Source organism: Leptosomus discolor, chromosome 11, assembly GCF_034619465.1.
Source record: "Leptosomus discolor isolate bLepDis1 chromosome 11, bLepDis1.hap2, whole genome shotgun sequence".
NCBI lineage: Eukaryota > Metazoa > Chordata > Aves > Leptosomiformes > Leptosomidae > Leptosomus > Leptosomus discolor.
This window is the reverse complement of record NC_141401.1, coordinates 22715215-22742955: the sequence shown is the minus strand read 5'-3', so window position 1 is coordinate 22742955 and position 27741 is coordinate 22715215. Positions and strand designations below refer to the sequence as shown.

The 27741-nt window shown below is 38.7% G+C and overlaps 1 protein-coding gene across 1 annotated transcript in view; it reads right to left on the bottom strand.

The window, feature by feature from the left end:
* Nucleotides 1-27602, bottom strand: part of MINDY2 (MINDY lysine 48 deubiquitinase 2) — a 34230-nt gene extending 6628 nt beyond the window's left edge. The window contains exons 1-6 of the mRNA XM_086471846.1: nt 26922-27602; nt 19161-19218; nt 17543-17607; nt 13170-13328; nt 12169-12271; nt 11465-11607 (exon numbers count right to left, since the gene is read on the bottom strand). Coding sequence (XP_086327972.1) covers nt 11465-11607; nt 12169-12271; nt 13170-13328; nt 17543-17607; nt 19161-19218; nt 26922-27602 — 1209 coding nt within the window. The remainder of the gene's footprint in view (nt 1-11464; nt 11608-12168; nt 12272-13169; nt 13329-17542; nt 17608-19160; nt 19219-26921) is intronic.
* Nucleotides 27603-27741: the final 139 nt, after the last annotated feature.

The following is a 27741-nucleotide window of genomic DNA, read 5'->3' as shown; positions in this document are numbered from 1 at the left end:
GCAGAAGAATAAAGAACACTTGTAAAGCTAAAAAAAATTGGGATTTTTACAATCTGATATAGTTAGCTGGAATGATCAGCTAATACAACTGTTGCATTCCAGTAAAACATTCATTTAGATTTTTTAGCAAGCTTAAAATGGAAATGAATCTGTATACAGCATTAAAACACCAGATACTAGTAATTCATGGCTAAAGTAACAGCCACACTTAATTTCTGTACTCCATCTCATAATTCTTCATTATTAATGAAAGTTCATATTGACTAAAAAATACAAAACATGACTATATACCTTGGTAACTCCTTGGAAACACACCTAAGATGTATAAGACTGGCAACATAAGCTTTAAATCCCAAGACAAATCACATTAAATTCCAAAGGCAAGATCTGGAGACAAAGGTGATCTTTCAAAAAAATCCAAGAGGCATTACCTCAAAACGACCACATCTCAGACTTCACTTTTTATAATGGGGTTTGATACAATTTGATGTTTAGTTCAATTGAAAAAAAAAAGCCAACTAAATTTAAGATTCTTGCTATCATTTGTCATCAATAACTGCTTTTATTGGATTTTAGCCTTTTTACAGTTCCAAAAGGCAAAATTTCTCGACTGCAAGCTCTGAAATTATAAAATGGGCTGGTCTGGGAGTGAAAGAGACAATACTAACAAGTCCAGAAGCCAAAGTAGGATGAAATGCAAGCTTAGGGTGAAAGAATGGGAGAGGAGCTGAAATCAAAGGGAAATTACAGAAGCAGGCCTCAAGTAAAAGGAGATGACGTGTGAGGGACAGCAAAGCAGTACAAAAATCCCTGTTTACACTTCAATTTAAATTAGATTTTAACCTTACCCTTCCCTTTTTATAATGCTTTTAGAATTATACTCCAAAGCAAGATTACTAACCATACACACCACATGAAAACTGAAGCTTCCATTAGTATTACTGAATGCACCAAATCAAGATATTCAACGCAAAACTTGTTGCAGTGTTTTAGCTGTAGGAACCAATGTTGTTTATTGCGATATCCACAAAAATTTGCTGTTTGTATCACAGCAGCACACAAAGGGTTCTCGAAAGACCACTGTGCTAAAGATGGACCAAAACACAAGAGGCAGTTCCTGTCCTAATGATTTCAGATGTTAACAGGCATAAAAAGAAAACACTGGCCCAATTCAACAAGCACAGAACCAGCTCGCTGACTTCTATCAGGCCATTAAAAGACTGTCTGTAAGAGATGCTGAAATTGAAATCAGATGTCTTCAATCCTACTGAGCTGACAGCCATCCCTTCTGCAGCTGGTAGGTCATACAAAAATAATATTTGAAGATTCACATGCAGCAATTGTGTTAATATTACCTAATATCACCCGGCAAAAAACCCCACAAAAGACACCACTGTATGTTCAAGCTTTGGAATGGCAGTTACCCCAGCACAGGTGGGCTTACACACATAAACACAACTGTCAGCAACAAGTCTGATCACATAACATGATCTAAGGAATCATCTTTCCCTCTGAAATCTGCCTAAACCCTGAATTTTTAATAAACAAAATATTAATATTGATTTATATTAATGCTAACATAACGTTAATTTATATTAATATATTGAAATAAAATTAATAGATAAAAATAAATTAAAACTACTTCTGATGATTAAAAGTCACCTGAAGAAAAAAAAAGGAAAGAATGTCACAGCATTTCTAATTTGCACAGGATACCTATTTCACAGCATCTTATATATATATATATAAGAAGTCTTTAAAAAAAAAGTTAAAAAATCATCACAGAATCTTTAAGGTAAGTATATTTGAACCTTTTAAATTTCATTTTGACTAGCACGTTGATTCAAACAAGACCTAAACTGAAAAAAAGGAGGGGTCAAGTTTTCCTCTATTACTATGCCACACATTTTGAATTACTTTTTAAACAGCTCAAACAGTGTAGCTTAATAATAATACCAAAATAGGAAAATGTTAACGCTTTCATAACCTCCCAACTGTGTAAGCTGAACTTTCCATGCACAAATATTAAAGTCTATAATCACCTTTATGGGATTAGGATCTAGTCTCTGTCACTGAAAGATATTTTAAAGCTAACACTTGTTTGAAACAGTGAACTGTTTCAACTGTAAATACAATTCATATTCTTACTTTCTGTTTTTAAGTCTTCCTCAGTTGAACTATACCTGAGCACTCATTTTAAAAACGTCAGAGTAAAAAAAACCCAAAGGACGTTGCAATACAGCTCCCTGAGGAAAGGCAATAAACTGCATTACGTACCACCACATTACCTCAACAATACCATTCCAATTCCAATACCAATTGCAGAGTTTAAACCCCACATTGCTTCACTCCAGCAAACCCTAGCAAACCAACACACACAGGCTCCGTAGCACTTGTGAAGAGACAGTTCCTTTGCACTTTAGGGGAATGAAAGAACAATGGGAAAGCACAGATCATCTGTCTTTTTTTTTTAATCCAGGGCTCTGACCTCTACTTCATACCAGTATAATTTAACAGAATTTGTCAAAAAACCCAAACAGATTCCCAAGGACCCCCATAATATTGCTAATATTCATGTCACTTTTGGTAATAATTGGACAACTTTCCATTTCATATACAAACTAAGAGGAGTCAGCTCTTTTTGTATCAGGTATAAGGTAGCTACTTGTCTCTACAGATACGACTAGAACTTCTGTGGTTTTGTTCCTGCTGCTTGCAACAAGCAAACAGAGGCCCCATCTACAGACTGGTTTTACAGGCACCGTTTTAATGCCATGCATGTTCTCTTCCCAATCCTAAAGGCTCACAGCCTTCACTGGCACACCCAAATTCCACTGAAGGGATTTTATCACATGAGAAAACTCGTTACCATATGACCTTCACGCTGCCTGCAAATTTGAGCTGCGCTGAGTAACAACATGCCGGGTGCCAGGAACGAGCCAGCCACCATTCTCCAGCACTTACTAGACCACAAGATCAGTCCAGCTGCTAAGAGATAGTGATATACAACCAGTATAACACCGGGATTTCTGACTTGCTGCACCCAGTAGTTTTACAGCACGTTTGCAGCCTCCCAAACAAAGTTTCTACCCTGCAGCACCACTCAGTGCAACACACAAGGAAAAGGGAAAGAAGGCACATAGTGACAGAATCAGTAAGAATTACTCAGTGTAACTAAATAATTCTACACTTCACTAAAAAATTTGGAAGGAGGCTTGAAAAAAGGTAAGAATTGGAATGAGTTTTCTACTTAATAGATCATGGTCCTGATTACACATTTGGTTTCTAGTCAGGGTTAAAGCTAAACCAGGATGATCAGCACACCAAGGGCATGCCATTAAGCTAATAAACGTACATAAATATGCTTTGCCAGCACACCTTGCCAAGAACAATACCGTACTTCACAAGATAAATGTGTGAAGAATTAATAAAATCTTAACTGGACGTTTCTAAAGTATTACGAGGTTTTCTTTTAGGTTTATTTTTAAATGTGGGGTTTTTTTTTAATAAATACACAGCTTCATGGGTTTACACTGCCCCCCAAAATACCAGCACATAATATACAGCAATAATATCTATCATAACTGTTGTCAATAGGAAATAAAACAATAAAACAAAGTCTCAAGTGCATAACTGTTAAGGTAAACAGCCTACAATAAAGTTATGAATAATTGTTTATCCTGAGAATCAATATCTAGATACTGTAGACCAATGCCCAGATTTTATAGTTTCACATATAAAAAACTGGAAATAAAACTAAGTATAAAAGCAAGATTATTCTCCTGAAAAATGATCTCTTACTCTTCTGGTTTGCACTAAAAACTCTCTGAAACATAAACAGATGCAGGCTGCAGGTGATGTAACTGGTTACAGGACCTCCTTTCCTGGGTTAATTTCACAACCAGATTAAATAGTTAAAATTAATGCTTTTAAACTACTTGTTCTCATGCCAATTACCAAGTTTCCAGCAGTTTAGAAAACTGAAAAGAAAAACCAAACACCTGTCCAATAGCTTCACAGAGTAAAGACGAACATTTTAAGCCTTATCCTTTATGTAAATGTTCTCTTGGACTTTGGATCAGACCCCTTTGTTTTTATGAAGGTGTTTTATGTTGATATGAATGAGTGCTATTATGTTGAGATTAGTCTAATCTACCTGAATGTTTTACCTGCTAAAGCAAATCAAGACATTTTTTTAAAAGTATACACCATTGGATTCAACAACAACCCTCAGAATAAAAACTGTACACTTACTAAAAAATGTAAAAATATTTAAACATATTTTTAAGTAGTTATATATGTTGCCTCTACTATGCCAAATTCGGACATCATCTTAAATGCTCAAGGAAAAAGTGCACTTATTGCCATGAAATATACTTTGTGTTTGAATAAAAGTCTGTGTTGAGTTCTGAAACGGAAACCCAGCATTTATAAACCAGAAAACACAATTGCAACACACATACTTAAAAATCCAAACAGGTGCCTTGTTACTTTTCAGTAAAGAAAAGAGGTTGTATTACAGTCACATCAGTGTGCAAAACGTTCCAACTGAACTAAGGTATTCTTACCAAACTGATCCCCTCTTTACAGTCCTGTTTTTCCTTGATCTAGGGAATAATCATTTGATGTATTTATTATCTGTGTAATGAAAAGCAAAGGCAAAAAAAAAAATCACATCTTTAACTGCTGAAAATGACTACTGTATATCACATCAGCCAAGACTATTAATATGCAACTAAAGGGTCAGGAAGGAGAATAAGCGACTACTTGGGCAAATGGACAGATAATAGTGAAAGAGATTGAGAATCTAATACCTGCCATTATTAACGCATGCTCACCATACTTGGGCAGATGTCTAATATATTACAGAATTGCCACAGTTGCTTTTTCAGATGCAATAATGAAATTTTAAGAAATACGTCACAATTTTGCTAGAAACAAACGTGATCCTAATACTCAAACTTCTTTCAAATCAGAAATGTCAAAATATTTAATTATGCAACTTTCATTCAATTTTCAGAAAAGGAATAGACTATATTAATATAAACTGAGCAAACAAATTATACTTGAACTGATGGTCTATTCTGAAATGCAATCTGTGAATCTTCACAGTTACACTGCGATATCAACTCAGCAGCTTTAAAGAAAACAACACTTAAGTCTTTAGAGGAAGATTACTTCAAGACTTGTCACAGTAATTTCTGAAAAAAAAAAAATCACTGCCACTCTTCTACTATTGTTACTTTACCCATCAACTTCCAAGATTTTAAAGTGAATGCTGTATCCAAAAATGAAAAATTATTATCAAATGAGCCCTTTCCATTTAACTCTTACTCCCAGAGTCAGGAATTTGGAAGATACGTAAAAATGGCACAATAGTTACCTGCCTGAAGATTAACCTTTTAGAAGTGTCAATATATTAAATTCAACTGGAGCATTTCAAAACAGTAATAAATATTTTCAAAAACAGTGACAGCAAACTAGAAAGTTTTCCCCCTTTTGCTTTTTCTCTTGTTCAGAAGTCAAATACTCTTTTTTAGATAATAAGCATTTTTTAAAGTGTTCTAATACAACTTGTAATCTATTATTATCCAGCTCAAAGCCTGAAGTATCATCTTCATCCCCATAACTAGTGTAGAAATAGCTGCTAGCAGCAAGCTTTGGCCTACAGTATATAACAGTAATGATACCTCCCTAATCTACACCAGGTATTCATAATGTTGCTGTATGTTCATAACCATTCTATTTCTGATCTTGCAAGAAGCACTCAAGAGTACTAAAAAAACCCCACCTATTTTATTATTTAGTAACAATTAAAAAAATACTAAAAAGTAAGCTACATTTGCGATGTGACACTCCAGTTCCGTTCCTTACAAGTTCCTTTACTATCCATGAAAAAAAAAAAATTTAAAAAAATCTTGGAGTCAATAGAAACACTGGCCACAAAGGAAGTATGAGTAGATTAACCAGTGTAACAAACATACTAGCTGGGCACAAGTGTGCCCAATGTTCCGAAGGAGTTCTTGCCACCATGCATCATCTTCAACAGCAACCTACAAAAAAGTTTTCAGAGCAAAAATGTAGGAATTCAGAACACTGCACTGTTTATTCACACTTCCACATAACTCTCACTTCAGTAAAACAGCCCTCTAAGATATGCAATCCAAAAGCAAGGTAAATATCCTTTGATCTGTCAGTGGAAAGCTACTCTAAACTCAGCATAATTGGGTAAAGTGTTGTCACTGTTAGTTAATCTTCTACTTTTAAACTGATACTGTGTGTCAAATAATAAATACTGCAAACTCTTTGTAATAAAGACTTAAACCTCAGAAAGTTCAAATTACATGCACAAAGGACGTTACCAGTCTTCACCTCTCCCATTTCTGCTCTAAAATATCCACAAGAATATCCCTTATTAAGGAATGACAGGTAAACACATATATGATATCTATTATCTCTAACATAAGCTCACCAGATGGGATGTGGAAAGCATTCTAATAGAACTTAAAAAACCTAATCCATTCACCAAAGCACTACCAATATTACAAATGGCTCAATCACAGTATGTGGCACCAATATAGAGCAGAATTAAGACTTTAAGGGTTTGTCTATTTTACTAGATAAGCTGGTATGCTAAACTTCAAAATGCCTCAAATTTACGAATTTTGCTTTTTAAATTATTTCAATATCACCAAGTATTTCTTTTTCTTAAAGTATTCCTTAATTCTAAAGCTGATCCTAGAAAAGATAAGCACCTATGAGAACTTAGAACAGGTTTCTGTATTTCATTTGAAAAAGCTTAGCGATCTGTTTTTCTTCCTTCTTCCAGTAAGTACAGTTAAGATCAACCTACATTCTACTTTCTTTGAAATGTAACACACTAAAATCCAAGTCCTTTAACTAAAATATCGGCCTCAAAAAAACCCACTGAATTTAAGAAATATCCCCAGTGTACCAGTCACCGTATTAGCTGCACATGAAAGCTTCCAAATAAACGTTTAAGTATTAGATTCATTAGAATAATACTTAACCAGACTAATGTCTCTAAGGGAATTTCATTATAAATTCTTGCCAATTATTCAAAGCGTAAATGTTTCTAAAGCCACACAAGTTCCATTATACATCTATAACTGCTATTACACCTATAATTCCCTTTTGTTTTCTTCACAAGTGTTTTGTTTGTATGTTTCCATCTATTGGTTTGGAGGGGGAAGAGGGAAGGGCAGCATTAGAGAAAGACAAACAAATTGCATAGATCTTGCCCTAAAAGTTCTACACCTTAATTTTCTCTGGCATGTGTTGTGCCTTCAGTTTTCCTAATTGATGGACATTTCTCCATAGTCCAGCTACTGCTGAATACTGCTTAAGCCACGAAGTAAAAGAAACTCCATTAAGAACTGCAGAGCTAGCATTAAACCTAGTAAAAGGAAAGAGTAAAGTAGCCGAAAAATCTCAACTCTGTGACAACAATGCATTTGGCACTCCTATGACTATCCTAGAGGTCCAAATATTTTTTGGATAGTTAATCTTGGCTAAAAGCCCAAGCCAAGTCTATTTCTGACATTTATCAGCAATCCTGGTTAACGGGAGCAGTACCGGAAAACTGGAGGCTTGCCAACGTGACGCCCGTCTACAAGAAGGGCTGGAAGGAGGATCTGGGGAACTATAGGCCTGTCAGCCTGACCTCGGGGCCAGGGAAGGTTATGGAGCGCTTCGTCTTGGGTACACTCACACAGCAAGTGCAGGACATCCAGGGGATCAGGCCCAGCCAGCATGGGTTCATGAAAGGCAGGTCCTGTTTGACCAACCTGATCTCCTTCTATGACCAGGTGACCCTCCTAGTCGGTGAGGGGAAGGCTGTGGATGTCATCTGCCTGGACTTCAGTAAGGCATTTGACACAGTCTCCCACAGCATCCATCGGACAAGCTGGTGGCTCATGGCCTAGACAGGTGTGCTCTTTGCTGGGTTGGAGACTGGCTGGATGGCTGAGCCCAGAGAGTCATGGTAAATGGAGTTAAATCCAGTTGGCAGCCAGTCACAGGCGGCGTTCCCTGGGCTCAGTTTTGGGGCCGGTCTTGTTTAATATCTTTATCAGCGACCTGGATGAGGGGATCAAGTGCACCCTCAGCAAGTTTACAGATGACAAAATTAAGCGGAGTGTCAAGCTGCTTGAGGGTAGGAAGGCTCTATAGATGGATCTAGACAGGCTGGATCGATGGGCTGAAGCCAACTGTATGAGGTTTAACAAGGCCAAGTGTCAGGTCCTGCACTTGAGTCACAACCCCCAGCAGCGCTACAGGCTTGGGGGTGAGTGGCTGGGAAGCTGCTCAACGGACAAGGACCTGGGGGTGCTGGTCAACAGCCAGCTGAACATGAGCCAGCAGTGTGCCCAGGTGGCCAAGGCAGCCAACAGCATCCTGGCTTGTGTCAGAAACAGTGTGGCCAGCAGGAGTAGGGCAGGGATTTGCCCCTGTACCCAGCACTGGTGAGACCACAGCTCGAGTACTGTGTCCGGTTTTGGGTGCCACAGTATAGGAAAGAGGTTGAGGTCCTGGAGCAGGTCCAGAGAAGGGCAATGAAGCTGGTGAGCGGTCTGGAAAACATGTCTTATGAGGAGCACCTGAGAGAACTGGGATTGTTTAGCCTAGTGAAGAGAAGGCTGAGAGGAGACCTTATTGCTTTCTACAAGTACCAAGTTGTAGTGAGGCCGGTGTTGGTCTCTTCTCCCAAGTAACTAATGACAAGACAAGAAGTAGTGGCCTCAAGTTGTGCCAGGGGAGATGTAGATTGGGTATTAGGAAAAATTTCTGTACTGAAAGAGTGGTCAGACATTGGAACAGGCTGCCCAGGGAGGTGGTGGAGTCGCCATCCCTGGAGGTGTTCAAAAGTCATGCAGATGTGGGACATGGTTTAGTGGTGGGCTTGGTAGTGTTAGGACAATGATTGGACCTGATGATCTTAAAGGTCTTTTCCAACCAAAACAATTCTATGATTCTGTGAAAGAATGCCTACTTATATAGCTACTGCAAATAGCTAGGTAGTTTAGAAACAGACAGAATGGTTATGGCTGACTTTTAAAAATAAAGATATTCTTTCTTTATTAAAAATGTTTCTTGATATCTCAAATTCTGTAACGTACCACTCACGACAAATCCAAGGCAAAACGAACAACACTGTTTAAAAGTGACAACCGCAGGAACTAAAAGCCTGTAGGGAACATGGAAACTGAACACTAGCTGCAAGTGAGGTAACCATAATGACTATGAAACACAAGAATAATGGCCCACATGCCAAAACTTAGCATTTCAGAAGTCTAAGACAAGGACAAGATTAAAACCATAGTGAATTAGAAGCAGTAAAGCTTAAATACACAACTAACAAATAATACTATCCTTCAAGTATTTTAACTCAGTATTTCATAGCACTTGGATTTAGTTCTTACAGTCAAAATTCAAACACAGGTTTTTACTCACTGCCTTAACCTGTTCTGTATTATTAATATTGGTTAAGGATATTTAACTCATTGAAGTGTTGCATTTTATTTCTTTAAGGAAAATGGTCTCAACTTAGAAGTAGATGCCTACAAGTAGGAAGCTGATAAAGTGCTGACAAACGCACACCAAGTTTTGGCCTTTAAATACTGGGCCGCAGAAGACAGTCTACATTCTACAAATTCTGTAGTCATAACTCACAAGTTCAAAGTGATACTCGTTGACTGTATTTAATACAAAGAATGTCTTATTTTTTAGAAGTTTTAATAGACAAAAATAAATTATTTCCAGGAGGATTTAAGTATTTTATCTGGAATATCCTTCAAAGTAAAAAAGGTTAAAGGTTTTCTGCACCTTTAGGTACCGTTTGTACCCAGAAAGTACATCTGTATTTCTACTTAGTATTTTCTTTTTAAAACCAAATTGCTTTGAGATGGTCCATCACCCATTTGTCCATGTCCCCACCCCCATAACGAAAGCAACCATAAAACAATGTATGGGCTTATATGACAAACTACTACCAAATATTGGAAGAGCTAAATTTAGGAAAATGGAGAGAAGCAAAACTATACTTCTTAAAATTGTGACATAAATCAGGAAATACAACAGTTATAGTTTTGACCATTCACAAATACATTTTTGTTTATTTGTTTTTAAATGGAGAAGGGAAGATCCTTTTACCTGTCCTACTGCTTTAAGAGAATATCATTGTACATAGATTGAAAACAAATGTTAGATGTGCTCTAAGAAGCTATTAGGAAACCAATTGTGTTACCTGTTTGTAGAGTGAATCATCATTTATCAGGACTATTCAGAGTTTTAGCTGAGTAGTTACTCAAAATGTCAAAGATAAGCACTGACAATCAAAATTAACAGGGGGAGAAAAAAAGGACTAGTACTGCCAAATGGAAAAGTTACTGTCATTCACACGAGATATATGACATTACAATATAGTAGATGGCAAAAACAGTTTTCCTGAATGTTTTTGTATGTTACACACTTTTTTTGCTTTTATTACTATTATTCATAAATGCAAGTGTACACAAAGTTAAAGTCTTATTAAATAACAGATAACAAAAATATAATATCAAGAGTTTTATACAAAGGTAAAACCTCATACATATGTTTGAGAGAAATGTCTAACTAAGGATGATTTGACATTGCAAGTCAATTAAAAGTTTATTTCAAAGTATTAACATTTATCACTGGAAAAATGGGAATTACTAAAACTTAGGAGACAATTTGACTGTGCCCCTTTCTACCCAAGTCAGATACATAAAAATACACTATCATCTTACGAAAGGCAAAGTTGTGTTAGAACGAAGATGCTCCATAAATGACAGTCAACTTGCCATGCCAGATTCTCCATCCCACAGGAGGAGTCCCAAAAGCATTAATCAAGTTGCCACTTGCTTTTCACATCCTGGAATACTCCCTTCACAGTGCTCACTGTCTTGCTTCCCCAGTTTAAGATTCAAAAAAATAATCTCTTCCCTAACAAAGGGAACCAATATTGTAGCTCATCTCAACTTCTCCAAATGTTTGGTATTTTTAACACTGTGATGAAGCTACTCATCTACCGGCCCAAGTGTAAAGCAAAGCTTTCTATCCTCAGAAACAAGAAATTAAAATAAATTAAATAACATTATCATTGCAAATCATAAACCATGAGTAAATTCAATCCATGTAAGAAATGTATGTCATTATACATAACTACAAAGGGAGTTTACACAGGGAGCAAACTGAACATAAAGGGAAGAGCTACAAGAAGATTTAAAGTAATAATGGATCCTAATAGCTAACACACGGTAATCAATTAATTCACAAGTCACATTTGCTACAGACCAATACACTGTACTTACATATAACAACAAACTGGAATTTATTTCTACTTCAAGACAGGGGAAAACCAAGATTTGCTCTGAAATGAGAATGCAAACCGCAAGAGTAAAGACAAAAATGTTGAATATACCTTGTATTTGGTCATGGTGCTAAAATGGTTGTTCCTGAAGAACACACAAAGCTCTCCCTCCTGGACAGCTGAAGTCAACTCACACAGTCCATGGTATGTCAACTGTGTAGCTGTGTTATTTAGAAATTGCTCAGCTACAAATCCTACAAAAGCAATACATACTGTTATGTGTGTCTATTACATACTTCCTAATAGGTAAAACCTGGTTACAATGGTAATTTGGAAAAAATCCTATCTCCTGTATTGCCCCTGTATTGCCACAAATCTAACGGGACACATTCAGAAACAGGAAAACAAGCTGAAAGTTCTAAAACCTCAGCATTGTAGGCAACCCTCTCATGTTCAGAAATGCTATATCCACTTCTAATATTACTGATTTTTTTTCCCTGTCATGATGTAGTATATAATTCATATCCTAATTATAGGAGATAATACATAGCCAAGTTGCAATCTGAATGCTGCCCATAATACCTCTCCATAAAAGGAAGTTCTCTCCAGCTTTTAAAAAAGTATATTTAATAGACCAAGAGAATGAGGCTGATCCCTGGTTAGGAAATTGCAGAGAAGTTTAGAAGACAAGCACAGTTCAGACAGAATGCAGCTCTTCACACTTGTATCTCTACATACAGAGACCCACATATAAAACACGTAACTAAGATTCGATAGGGCAGATACTTTGATAAAGCAAAAAAAAAGTCACCCACCTTCACTAACCAGTTCACTGTTGTCTGACTGTTTACAAGAAATGATCTTCTCCACTAGCTGATTATAACTGCAGTTACCAACCGCTTTTACTATGTCAGCAACCTGGAGCAGGAAGGAACAGCACACAAAACAGAGAACTTACCTTTGCGAAGAACAGAACACAACTGTAAGCCTATGGCAATTTTTCATAAGAAAACAGAGTTCCAACAAAGAGAGGACATTATCCCTCTAAAAGTACTAGGCCAAAAAGTTTTAGCCCAGATTCTTAAACATTTTGCTGTCTCAGATCCCATTTAAAATCCTTAAGTTAAACATCAAAAGCTGTTGCTAATGCAGACGGAGAAGAGAATGGGGCATCAGTTGGCTCAGTTGGGTGAGGGAGGAAGTTCAAGGGGATAAGAGAACAGCAGCTTTAATGAACAAGGCATGAAAAGAAAAAACAAAATCTAAGGCAGATTACTGCAAAGTCACCAGTTCCCCCCCTAAGGAAACAGTACCAGTTTACTGTTTATTAAATAATATCATTAAAAATAAGTGTTTGTTAAAGATGCAGTTCTCTAACTGGTTCTAACATCCTCAGCTCTCAAAAGCAGCAACTAGTAAATCAGAATTAAAAAAAAAAAAGAGGAAGGTAACCTTGTATTCCTTCCAAGTGTTCTCTAACAAGCTCTCAGAAACAATGACTGGAACACCATATCTGGCAACTTCCTACCTCCCTCAGAACAACAATTCTAATCTACACGGTCATGAATTCAGCATAGAAGGTTTTGAAAGTTAGCTTGACTATAACCTAGTCTCTGCAAAGTTATTACACTAAAACATGTACAGTCTGTATTCACTCCTCTCTGAAGAAAATCCAATTTTTCTGACTAGATTTAAAAAAATCCATTACCACTATCATTATTCCTGACCTCAGTTAAAATTCTCAAACATCCCCCCTCCCCTCAATAAAATCAGAATAACTTTTTTTTTTCAGTAATTCCAACAGAATATAAGTTACCTGAGGGTCCACTAACCATCCATGGTACAAGGGGATATCAAGAAGATCAAACACTATGCATTCAGGTGTGTATTCAAACACTCGTACACCTGTAAACTTCACATTGACATCCAGACCCGTCTGTAACTTATGGAGAATTGCCATCGCATCACTCATATTCTGACAGCAGGAAGAAAAAAAAACAGACAAAAAACCCAGATGACCAAACAGCGCTTTGTACACTTGACAGTTACTCTTGTAATCCTTCATCATTTAGTACTCATCAATTAAACATTTTTTAAAAATTTACAGAAGGGGAAATCAGCTAAACAACTGTTTCAATGCATATTCACATTATTCATTCTCATTGTGCCAAAAGAGATCTGCAAAATAAGAACTCCAGAGAAGTCTTCTTCTGCACTCATCAGCTGCTTTTTAGGCAGCTCCTATTTCTTTCAGCTCTATTTCCCATAGCCACAAGCCAGAAATTTGCAGGAAGGACTGGATTATAAGGTACTCTAAGTGACTCTCTTGAGGTTTCTTCTCCTCTTAAGTCCTGTCAACCTGAAGCACTTTCCATCACAATGAATGAACAAAACAGACCTAACACAGATCTACTTGCCAACTCTAATTTGGGGGTTCAGTACTGAAAGTGGTGAAAATGAAGTGGTAAAATGAAGAATCTGGGGTTTTTTTGTTTATAAAGAGTTTTGCTATCTTGTACTCGGCATACCTTTAAATGGCCTGTAGATTCTAATGTGGAAACAAGTCATGAAAGTAGCATTTATTATAGTAGTGCACCCAGCAGAATCCTGAAGGGAATTATCACATTATTAAGATCCAATCAGATAAAGCAAAAGTGAGCCAAAGAAAAAGTGCTTTGTGAGACAAATCTCTTGAAACAACAGACAACTAAGTTTACTGACATGTAGGAAAAAATTTTCCAAGTGAGAAAAGTCCACAAACAGTATCATCAGAAAGGATTTGCAGTATTTGCAAAAGATTCAGGGAAACTGTGGCACTTTTTTGTATGTTGCTTGTTCGGTTTTTTATTGGTGGCTTTTGTTTTCAGGTTTGGTTTTTTTGCTTAGTTTTGCAACATTCTGTTGCTTAAGAGGAATTCAAGATTGCAACAATAGGGAAAAAAGCATGATAAAAACCAAAAATATAGATTGGAAAGGAGACAGAGGCAGAAAAGACTCACAGACTAAAACCACATTGTTAGAGACAGTCGCCTCTGTGTTGTCTTTTAATGGTGACAGTTAACGGCGGGAACCACAATTAGTGGAATCAATAAGGGAAGACAAGAAACCTGAGAATAAGGATGACTGACTATAAAGGATGAATAATGAGAAAACTATTAAAGAGCTAGGTAGGCTAACAAGGCGTAAGTGGGGTACACAGTGATGAGTTATTTTATCAAATTAAAAGCAACTTGCTGAAATGCAGGAAAATTAAATAATTGGATCCACTGAACATTAACATAACCAGTACATTAAACTGAACATTCACTCCTACAGCACTAATGCGCTGCAGGACACAATAATAGAGCAGAATGCCAACACAAGCCTGTATATCAGAGCATAAGGCAGACCTTAGTATTTTTAAGAAGTCAGTTTAAGAAACCAGTCTATGCATGTGGTAACTTGGTAAGGAATGTACCAGTTAAAACATACAACGCTAAGTGAAGCACCTACATCATTCAATACTTCATGATCCAATTCTAGGCAGAGTTTTATATCTGTTGCAAAGACAAATGTTACCTACATCTCAAAAGTTTTAGACATCTCTGAGCACACAACAGAATTGTGAAACAAAACTGTTACGTAAAAATTGCGTAAGCAGATACATATATGTAAAATAGTCTCACCTACAGATGTTTGCATAACACTTCACACATGCAACAGCATGGTTTCATTAAGGCATATAGCAAAAATTTTATGTTCACCAACCTCAGCACTTCAGCCAAAGTAATTAAGCTTCTTCTCTTACTGGTATGCAAGTTTAAATGTACTTTTTCTCTTAATAAAATGACAGTAGAACAATAAGCTTGTTCCTGCTCTGACTAATTTCAGTTTAGATGCAACTTCTGAAAAGTCCCAAAGTTTATAAACAGACATACTTCCTTATTACTAAGCAGATTTAAACCTGGGAAGCTCTCACAAGAGTTGAAACTTACACAGAAAAGCTGATAAACTATCATTACCCAGTATCTGCACTTTAGAGTGGTTGCTGTGAATGAGAGTTTCACAGCTTATAGCCCTGTAACTGCACCGTCATGTAAAGTTCCTATTACCAGGAAGGTAACAGCTCCCACTATTTCACTACATGTTGCTTCATCCTTTTGACAATTTTGCTATGTCACAAGATTGAGAATTTAGCAAGATTTTTAAGTAACTCAAGATCCAGCTCAGACTTTTAAAATTTTTTTAAAAGTTTTAATCATTATAATAACAAACCAAACCACCTGACTTCAAAAGTGCATTTCATTAGTAGGGTCCAGATATCAAATCATAAAAACTTATCTGAGGTGCCTTGGCAGAAATAATGCTGTACTCGTACTCTGCTAAATGAATAGGAAGAAAGTCTATAGCAATCCAGCACTAGCCATTGGCACATTCAGATCATACATCTACAGTCTTTAGTTGCCTTTATTTTGTAATGTTTACTTTGTAAATAAAGCAGGAATACATCAAACCACCCAGAAAGCTGCAGAAGTTTCTCACTACAATTTGAACAGTATCATTTCTATTTCCGCTATTTCCACACCTTCAAAGCAACAAGCTTCTAAGAAAATGAATGCAAATAAGTAAGGATATAAATACACAGAACTGCTGAGCTTAGAAGGGACCTCTGGAAGTCATCTGGTCCACCCCCCCTTCTCAAGCAGGGCCATCTAGAGTCCACTGCCCAAGGCCATGTCCACATGGCTTTTGAGTATCTCCAAGAATGGAGGATCCATAATCTCCCTGGGCAACCTCTTCTTAAGTTGTGCATTAGAACTTGTGCTTTTTTCTTTAATCCAGCTTTCATTCAAGTACTTAATTAAATGCCTCAAGTACAGTAAAAAAAGGTGTCACAGCTGAAATAAATGTCTTGTCATGATGTTGAAATTATACTAAAATCAAGCATTACAAATCCAACTGTCCGAAACATTTACTTGCATTCTTGTGTAAGAAAATACATTGTTTTAGCCAAAGAATATTAACTGTGTGACAAGATAAACAAAATTATGATTAACACCAAGACTTAGTTCCAATGCTTCTGAAATGTACTGATTTTTTTTAGACCCAGTTGCCTAATTAGTTTCTTTTTCCCCCCCTCACGTGATACCACTCATACATCTACATTTAGAACACTCCTAGAACAGAAAGGTTATCTAAAATTGTACAGTTAAATATTTAAGGAAAATGTTTGTGACATCTACATAGTAAACCCCTATGTCTGAGCACAGGAAAATCACAGAGATTGTACTTTTAACCACGTATACAGTTTCCATCACCCTGCTATAAACTGATTATACCAAAAATCTTCTATAGTACAGAATTGTGTGGAAAAAATATAGCTGATTGTTATTACAAAAATAATTCATATAATTTCATACAAGTCTTTTTGGATTATTATTAAAAGAATCCACATTCAGTCTTGATTCTAATTTCAACTATCCCAAGAAAATCGATTTGGTTTTCAACACTGAATGAGAGCAAGAAAAAACAACCTCATAATGAATAGAACTAGCTTGAAACCTTACTCCTATAATAAATTTGAATCACTTTTCCACGAGTAATCAAAACCAGCTGTAACCACAGACAGAGCTTGAAAGATCTACTCCAAGACAACATAAACTACATCAATATTTTTCTAAACTAACAGCACTATCTTTAACATAGACAGTTCTGTGATGACATAAAAACACTGATCAGTGCAAATAACATTGCCTTTCACAATATGGAATCAACCTCTTTTTGTCCATCATGACTTCAGAACAGAGACCTCGTTCTTGCTTAGTTTACATCCTCAGAGAAAGTCTAGCAGGCATCACAGAACACAGCACACTGAAGGATGCTTAATAAAAGACTTCAAAGAGCAACCACTCTATTATACACTTGATCTGTACTTCTGTGTCATAATTCCTCAATAAAAACAAAATTCTCTCATTACACTCATTGAAAACAGAAAAAAAACCACCATGTTTGTAATAGATACCAAGTCTTCCTTCACCAATAGCAAGTATTTATCAATAATACTCTACATCAAGCCTAGAAAAAAAAGGAAAAACTAAGTATGATGATTTGTATGCTTCTGGTTTTTAACAATATGACAAGCCTTAGGTGAGAAAAGAAGTTTTAGCTCCTTCAGACATAAGCCATTGTATTTTAGGAGCAGCTCCTTACCTGCTCATAATTTAGACGCTGAATTTCAGATATCTCTTTAGGTTTTGCATCAAGAATATAGTCTCCTAAAAAAAAGCAACAATAAAATTAAGTTTATTGCACGCTCAAGGCTTCAACATTTCTATGAACACTTCTGATTGAAGCTGACTGATCATAAATACCACCACTGAAGTTTTCTATCAAATGTATGAGATTGGGTTGTTTTATAACCTGAATTACAATTACGGAGTAAAATACGAGCATAAAAAATACAGTATGATCAAATTAAAGAATAAAATTCAAATAGCCGATGTTGTTACTAAAGCAGCATTTCATAATCTCTTGGGGTATCACACCAATCTCTTAACTATTCAGAAATTTACCTTCCTCTGTGCCTCAACTTAAAAGTATAAAAAGGTCAAACTGGTCACAAAAAGATATGTAATTGCATAACAATTTAAAAATGCAACTGCTTATCCTGACTGATACTATGAATATTTTGGCATATGTTTCCATACACCAATAATTCTGAAAGGTTTGTATTCCACCCGTGTCTACAATACAAAGGTAATTAATCAGTTAACACACTGCAGTTCAAGATTTATAACTGTTTTAGTGACTTGTATCCATAAACTGCCTCTCCCAAATTTGAGATTTTATTTCAATGCTTTTCATATTTATTCCCTTGCTCCATTCCTACAAAGTGTGTTTCTACTCATAGAAAAATATCATTACAGGTTTCCTAATTTATCACCTTCTAAGTTAAGACTGTTCAAAGTGGTTGAAGGGTTTTTTCTTTTTTTTAAGCTGTAGAAGAACCATTTGGCAACTGCTAATACTGTTGACTGAATAGGAACCTAAATAATTTGAGCAGGTAATTTCGTTAATCAATTTAATAAGATAATTCCAGAAGCTAATATATGCCTCCAGGAAAGAACACAAACGTTTAGCCAACTGTGATTATGTAGTTACTTCAGGTAGTATTCTGTCACAAATACAATTAGAAGAAATTTTTTCATCCTGCTTAAGAAGAATCAAACCTAGCTCAAACATTTTATATTTGCTAGGCTACCAAGGGAAAGAACCATGGTACACATCGCTTAAGTACTACTGCAACTGAACTTTCAACACCTGGATCGTTCAGGGCTACCAAAGTTACAGATCTGTCAGATGGAAACAGCTGCAGTTTTGCTGAGCACTGAATCTGATAACAGAGTAGTGCCTGCAAATGAGCCCCCAATCGCTGTGACAACTAAATTGATTTTTCCTGTTATTTTAATTGGGTCATACTACCAAGGATTAGTTACTACAGACAATTAAAGGCACAGTTGACTTACATCCTGTCAACTGTAACAAAACAACATTTTAAGAGACATGAATAAGTTTAAATCTACCAATGCCCTGGTGTACTAAGCCATACCAACTGCATCACTAGACTCCACTTAGGAAAGCAGTACAGAAAACCTCCACAAGCAATTAAGAAAAAGCATGAGCAACTGAATACCATAAGTAGTCTTCTTGAAGCATGCGTTCAAGAAAAGCTGAATAAAATAGTAAATAAATAAAATGGGCCCCCTACATTACCACTCACTAAAAAGTATAATCTATAATTGAAAAATCATTTATTGTAGTTACTAACCTAAGTATTCCATCAGCTGTTCAGCCGTTATGATTTCCATCATTGGCGGCAGCTTAATCTGTGAAAGTAAAAGTATATTCTCTTGTCAAAACGTCAAAACTCTACAATTCTGAAAGTATCACTAAGGTGTTTCTAGATAGAATTCTTCTGATCTCATTTGCCTCACCAATTTACAAGAGCATTAGCATACTGGAACCAAGAACCTTCTCAGAACCTCTACTAAGTAACAGCTATTAGAAGAGATTTTAAAAAGGCATTTTGGTTTTTAGAGAAACCACATGCACACAGCACTTTCTCTCACTTGCAGCGCTCTGTGTAGTGCTCCTTACTCCCACCAAAACATTTCACCACCATCCCCCTCAACTTCACAGGAGTTCACACCACTTGCTGTACTAGCTGAGCTGCAAGCATCCAGGACGAACAGACTGGGAACCACAGCCACACTCAGTTGAGAAGGTTGTTGTTGGTTGGTTTCTCTTCAGGTTTTTATCTCCTCATCCTCTCTCTCACCAATATCTTACCAACAAAAGTCTAGAAAGTCTGGTATTTGTTTTATCAGGAATTTTTTAATCAAGTCCCTCAATACCAAACACCGTTCTCCTTGACAGAGGTAGAAAGACATGATGTGAAATTGTTAACTTAGGCTTAAGATTTAATAGGTTCCAACTACTTTGCTGGTTGTGAAGGGGAAGGAGGAAGCAGAAAGCCATGAGATGGAAGAACAATACATATAAAGCCTTTGATGCAGCACCTGAAACTCAAACACACAGCAGAGCAACACACTACACTGTTCACACCGTGATGGAGAGGGTTTCCTTCCCAATCCAAGAACTGAGCTATTTTAATAACTTTCCAGAAGGAAAAAAAAAAAAAAAAGGTGTGATTGGACTAAATCTAGCTCACCACCAATTTTAATTGAATTTGACAAAAGGCAAGTGTGTTAAATATATGGATTTACAAGCATTTCCATTACTTTTAGAAGAAGAAAGAGACCCAAGTTAATACAGCCTTGTTATTTATACACTGGCTAAGAAATATGCCCATACTTGGGTCAGAATTGGCCACACAGCATATGCCACACATTGATCGACCCTGTAGATGGTGGACGTAAAGAAGCTGACAGTACTGGCATCTGGGGAAGGAAGGAAATGAAACTATAAACTATTAGTAAAGCAGGAAATTAGTGAAGCATTACAAAAATTAAAACCATATGAATTAAACAAGAAGAAAAATCAGTCATGCATGCACAGGCACATGAATTTTTGAAAACATCTTTTAAATGAGCAACAACTGATTGTAACTTATAAAATTTCTTAACCTCTTCCCAAAACTCCTCTAAGTTTCACTAATACTCTTTGATCCCATTCATAATATTCACACTGAGTATCCACATAAACATATTGTGCCATGTACAGAACAGGAACACAGGTTCAAAAAGTTGACTCCAACTTCCAGTTCTGAATTGGCAGTGTTCAAGGTTCAGCAAACATGAGCTGTGCACCCCCCTGAGCTGGGTCTGGCTCGGTACGGCTCAGGCAGATGGATGCCACAGCACAGCACAGGATTCCTTGCACTCGCTGTGCCTGCAATGCTTCTGGGATGACAAGATGTAGTTGTGCCAGTATAATAGGAAGCAAAATCAGCATTGCTTCCTCAACTATTGGCAGGGCTACTGTGATGATTCCTTCAGGAGCAAAGCTAGCGCTTTTCACTCTTTGTTTAAAACTGTTCCTATCAGCTCAGCCAGCAGTGGTTTCTGCTCTGGACCACATCTGGGAAGCTGAGTACACTTACACTAAAAATGGCAGCTGTAAAGCACAATTAACATGGGTTACCTATATTTGGGCTCTATGTACTCAGGGCATAAACACATTCATGTTTCAGACTTTATGGACTGAAAGATGTATTTGTATCATTGGTTAACAATCTGAATTTCCCCTTATAACCATAATGCTAAGCAATTTTATTTTGTTTTTACTGCAGAACCAAAGCAAAGTAGTTTCACTCACATCTGTAGAATCTCTCATAGTCAGGTATTTTAATAAACTAAAATCTCAAAATTAACTGCTTAATTAAATGCCAAACAAAGTTAATGGATTGTTTCATGGCATAATTTTAGGGCTGGCATGTTTTGTGGGATCTTGATCACACCTTGAAAGTGGGCTAATGGGGTTCCAACAGTCAGAAGCGCTTCTAAACAGAAAACAGAAGCTGTCTTAAGGATACAGAGATAACATGACATTTCCTAACTTTTCAGTGCTTCACTGCAACTGCTTAAGCTACAGGAAACGTACAACAAAGAGGAACCGGGAAAGAAAAACACCTTAACGAAGACAGTGAACTCATACATAACCACAGTCATTCCCCACATAAATCAGACGAAAACAACATAAGCAACAGTAGTGAAAGCTACTGTTGTCCGTAACAATCTATTATTTTGAGGGACAAGTTTTCTCAATAGGTTTCAATGCTTAGTTGCTAGATTTTACGTTAATTTTACATTGTAGGAAAAACATGTTCCATTAACCCGTATGTATTTCCTGTACCCCTCTACTGCTGTTTCCTGGTCTTTTGCCCTGATCTCTCTTGCTAACTCCAGCTACTTTTCAGTTCCCACATTCAGGAGCAGGAAACTAAATCCTTCTCGCCCAACTACAATGTGAGGTACAGTCGGGACACTTTCACAATTAAAAGACAAGATTGATAAACGAATTTTCATATTGAACAGTTTGTCTAGCACAGCTTATACAGTTTCCCTGCATTAGACTACAAATGGAAAAACTACTAATTTAAAATATTTTCCACTGTATTACCCCACTGTTCAGAAGGGCTTAAAAAAAATTAAGTCATATAGTCCTGCACAGAAGCTAACACTTCTGAAAACACTATGCATATAGAAAGGGACCATGCAAATTTCTAATGGCTTATTATTTATAGTCTCAGAAGATGTTTATCTAAAATACACAACTCCCCTGAACTCAGTGTTACAGCTTCATAAACACATTGCGCAGCAGCCTGACAGTACGCGCTGCCACGCGAGACCCTTAACATCTCCCCCCTCAACCAGGGCTCCTTCAGGCCCTCAGAGCAGCCCTCCTGCTCCGGAAAACGCCGAGCCACAGGCCTGCTGCTTCGTGAGCTCAACTCATCTCACGGATGCAGGGAGGAAGGCTGCCAGGGCCTGCTGAGCAGTCAGCAGCAGCTCACCGGCACCTCACCTTCGTCGGCTGAGCGAGCTCATCTGAGCAATCTGTGCAAATTCTGGCCATACGGCGGTTCAGCTCAGCGGCAAGAACAGGCAGATCACATGTACAGGGCCAGTGCCAGCCCTCAGAGCAAGCACTACCATTGCGGACTCCGACACACCAAACAGCTCTCAGTGGGAGCGCACTGTACTGGGCTCCTCTGAAAAAAGGCTGGTTTCATGAGAACTTAAACCTAAGGATTTCAAACTAGAAATATCTTACTGTACCTCTTCTCTGCACCTCAGTTTGGATACATCTAAGCATAAACGGTTATATAACATTTACTCACATCATTGTTGCCATCACCTAAATAGGTAAAATTCACACAGTTTTAAAAGTTACCAAAATTTTAGTAGAACTAGGCATGTGGGGAACAGATCCCCAAACCTTCCATTCGTTGAGAGGACTGTGATAGAAAAAACCTTTAAAAACACTGTCAAATATGTGACTGGGATTATTCTCCTACATAAAAAGCTGCAAGGACAACATGTTCCATGCTGCTCACTTCTCAAGACAATATATTTGTATTACATTATGTTTCCCCTTAGGCTTACTTTATGTTCCAAAACAACTTGTTTCTCTATTCCCTGGACATTTCAGATATGGAACTTCCGTTCAACACTTTAAGGCTGACAGTTCTTCAGCTCACAACATCACATCCTACCCAAGAAACACACAGCAGAATGAGGTGGCACCCTTATTAAGCTTTTGGCATCTGATGATCACCACGGAGTACATCCTGAGAAGGGCTCCCCCTCGACCCCCCCCCCCCCCCCAATTACCATTTAATGCAATGCAAGAAGTTATGAGAAAGTGGCACATGAACTACCTCTAACAAAGATCACAAGTAGTACTCAGAAAAGCAAGCTTTGTGCTGTAAACCTTAACTACAGAGTGAGCCACAGGCACCAGAAAAAACTGAGTGGTCTTCAGATTTAACCAAGCTGAAAGGCAGTGTCCTAGGCTACTCTACATCAGAAGAGACCACCCATGCTCGCGCACACATTTGAAAATGCTTGTTTTGATACTCCTGCTTTCATTTCCATCACAGAAGCCTAAGTAGTTACCACACTGTTTTGCACAACAGTTACTTTTTCAAGTTGGTATTGTACGGCTTTGGTTTTCTTCTTCCTTAGAAGAGTATTTCTGTACACTTCTGTAGGCAGAACTCCTTGGCTCTATCTCCTAAAGGCTAAACTGCAAGTTAAGCTTATACAGGCAGTCTGCAAAAACACTTCAAAAAGAAAAGCAATTTCATAATTGTAACATTTAGAAGTACAGCTTCTACAATCTGCCACCTCAAAGTTGTTATGTCCAGACTCTTTTGAAAAGAGTGGATAAAAGAGGTAGCAGTTTTATCGCAAGTTTAGTTCCCAAACCTGGTACTATCAAAAAGGAACCTGAACAGTCCCAATGGGTGTTACTATTCCAGAATTTCCAAACACCCAAGCATTGCTAAACCAGTATCTCACAGATGAGAGCATATAGATGCAGCACTCTAAAAGAATAAATTATTTTTAAGTAGTCTTTATACTTGCATCTTTAAATAAAGATCTTATCTCTAATAGCAAAAATACCTCCAAGAGGCATAAAAACTGAGTAACGACTAGGAACAGACAAGAATCTTGCTCCATTAATTAACAAGATCTTCATAACCACCAGGAAGAAATGTTTTGAGTATATGGCACATCTACCTAAGGTACAGCACATACAGAAGTCTTCTTGATATTGCAGTCCTTTAAGCACATTAACAAACTACCTGAAGTCTCTCTTTACTCAGTGAGGGCTACCTCAAAAAAATGTTTTGAATGAGGGCAACTGAGACATACAAACAGAAGGTCACAAAAAAGTGTATTTAAAACCATACTCTAGTGTGGGGTTAAGAAGCTTGCATTTCGAGGAGCTGAAATATCTGAAAAGGTGAGTTCTCTTTAATACATCCAAATATTAATCTGAGTTTTTAGGCATAAACATGATGGCCTACAGACCCTCTGAAGGTTTCACGCTTCTTACTAAGTGGTAAATATAGATTTTGGTTCTAAGCTAATTGATTATGTGCCACTTGTCACAGTTACGTGATTTCAACTTTCGCTACTGCACAAGCAGCACAGCTGATACAGCACTGGATTTCAAGGTTATTGCTCCTGTCCAGGAATACGGGAAGCACGTAACGGGCCATGTAAAGAGATGTGTTCGTGAAAACTTGAAAACTAGTACTGCAACTACTGTTTCTCAACTTTGAGCACTTGCATATATTATCTGAAGTTATTGGAGGCCATATCTACCTACAGGACAACCAAAACTCTCAACCTTGTCAGAACAGACTTCTGAGAAGGAAAGTTGGTGGTTTATACAGGGAAGAGCAATCAAAGCTTAACTTTTACCTTGTCACTCACTGTTACAATTTTATTTCCCCTCCTCATCTCCTTACTCCATCTTTTTCCCTGCCACATAGCTTCTTTTCACCTAATACTACGGTGTTCTCGCTCTGCTTTCATTCATTTTCATCTCTTGGTCTGCTTCCTTGATCCCAAATTATAATTACCTCACCCAATCTAGTGTTCATCTTGGTTCAGGAGAAGTGAAAAGAAAGTAGATGTCCATCCTCAGCCTTGGTCTGTACCTAGCTACTGCCAGCGAGGTGCAGATGAGCTGCCACAAGCTTGCCACTCCAAATGAGCAAAGATGGTTCTTGACTATAAACTGGGAGAAAGAAAGGCTAATCTGCAGAGGCACTAATTAGGAAAATCAATTATAAGCAGGGGCAATATACAACCAACTAACAGGAAAACCCTCAAGCATATAGAAAGTCATGTGATGGCAGTTTCACCAATTTAGCTGCCTGTCTGCAACCTATGTAAATTCTGCTGAGGTTTTAGATAAACAGGCAGAATTATAAAAAACCCTTCCTGTAATCCTAGCAATAAAAAATGGTAAGGAACGCTCAAGAGGCATTTTGATTTTCACCTATTTATAAAACTGGATATCACCTTAATTCTCACTAATGTAATATCTGATCAAAGCAGAATGTCAGTTAAAATTCTGGATGGAGGACAGAAGAAGAAAGCAATCATATTTAAGGAGGCAAAGGAAGAATGCTACAGAATAAAACCTCCAAAAACTTGAATGCAAAAACAAGAACAATGCTCTCCCATTTATATGCTTTCATTAAACGAAAGGTTAATGTAACTAGTTTCTTTCAAAACACCACCACACAGAATGACAAGGAATGACAAGTTCGCCGAGGCCCTCCACTCACCCCTAGATGTTAAAGAGGGAGCACAGAAAGCGAGTGCTAAATACTCAAGTCTAAGACAATCTTCACACCCTCTTGAGGATGGTAGAACCTCCCTAAGACAACACCTTAAAGTCACACACAACTTCCCTGTACTGCTTTCACCCATGGCTAAATAGCTACATCAATGTACCCCCAGCTTTCCTCCTGATATATGACCTATTATTCTACTCAGGAAAATGCACAGAAACTGTAACTCAAACAAAATCATTAATCTTCTGGAAAGTCGCCTTCCTTCACACAAATTTCTTCTTATAACTTTATTTCTATCTTGACCTTTTCCTATGTTACCTGTTATACCTGTGAACAGGTTTCTACTCCTCCAGTACCAAATTGCTTCCTCTTGATACTACAAGATACATAAAGCTTTCCTGATCTATGACCTCATTCCATCAACTTGCCAATCTTTTGGGGTTGAATTACCATCATTTTTTGAGAAGTACCTCCTCCTTGTTTTGCAATGCACACCACCTCACAGCTCTTCTTCAACAGATATTCCTTTCACATATAAAAGTTAATAATTACATTACACCTGAATCACTTGAAAGTTGAAACGTATTATTTTAAGACTAGGGGAAGCCCATACCCATGATGGCTATTGGAACACAGGAACTTCCAGGTCTCCAAGCTGTACTTGGTCACGACCTGATTTACTCATTAAACACAATCTATGCTGCACAACTGTGCAAGTGTATCCCTATTATTCAGACAGTTACTTGTACAAATCTGTATTTTGTACAATTCTGCATACACTTCATTATACAAAACTAACCTATTTTCCCAAAATACCACCCATGTTTTCAGTGCTATAAATAGTAACGCACACTTACTAGAAACCAGCCCACATCTGCAAGCCACATACTGCTCGTTTAGCAAAACATGGTCCAGATTTGAGTTCTATTTTAAGGCGACAACAAAGTCAGTCTATATACGACAGCAGCACCCAAGTGGTATACTGGCAATAAACCACAAGCCATCACTTATTTCCGAAGTTCTCCATGCGAGATACGCGCGTCACAACGGCAGGAAGCGGGCGCCGCCAGGAGCACAAGCTTCCAGCCGTGCAGGAACGCGGTTTCGGCACAGGTGCCCCCCGCACGCTCCCCGCGCTCCGCCAAACGCTGCGCTCGCCCCGACGCCGCCGGCGCGTCCAGGTCACCGCGCTGCCCCGCGGCACCGCCCGCCCGCCCCGCCATGGCGGCGCCCCCGCACACACGGTACCTTCCAAGCCAGGAGCAGCACGTTCATGATGGCCAGCAACGGGCAGGGCCCGTTCTCGTTCTGCGTGATGACGGGCGTGTTCTCCTCCTTCCAGCGGACCCACTTGATGTGATAGACCGACTGGCCCGGGAAGCGCTCCTTGGAGGCGGAGAGGAGCTGGGAGCCCGCCGCCGGCCTACCCCCTTCGGGCTCCGGGGCCGGGTCCCCCGTGGAGGCCCCCGCCACCACCACCGCCTCCTCGGCGTCGCTGTTGAGCTCGGAGCTGCTCGGGCAGCAGGAGTGCAGGTTGGAGAAGGACTCCAGCGAATCCAGGCTCCGGGACTCCTCCCCCGGGGGGCTGGGAGCCCCGCTACTCCCCGAGCCGGCCCCCGCGGGACCGCTCTCCGAGGCAGGCGCCACCGCTCCGGGGCTCTCCGGCACTGCCAGTCCCGCGCCGTCCGCCGCCGGGGGGCTGCCCTCTGCGGACAGTGAGGGAGACGCCGTTCGAGGGGCCGTGGCGGGAGCGGGGGCCGGCTGAGGAGAAGGGCTGCGCCGCCCGCCGCCCTCCTCAGCTGCCGCGGGCCCGTCCCTGCAGCCGCCCTCGCCTGCCGCCGCCTCTTCCAGGAGGAGCGGGCTGGCGGCGCCCCCGCCGCCCCTCTTCAGCGAGCCCGGAGGCGGCGGGGGCTGCGCCAGGCTCTCCATGCCCGGCCCGCCGGCCGCCCGGTTCCTTCGCTCTCTATTGGCACCGCAGCGGCTGATCCTTCGCCAACAGCGCCCAAGACGCCATAATAGCAGCGGCGGCTCCGCCCCGCCACGGACGTGTGGGCGGGAGGGGGAAGCA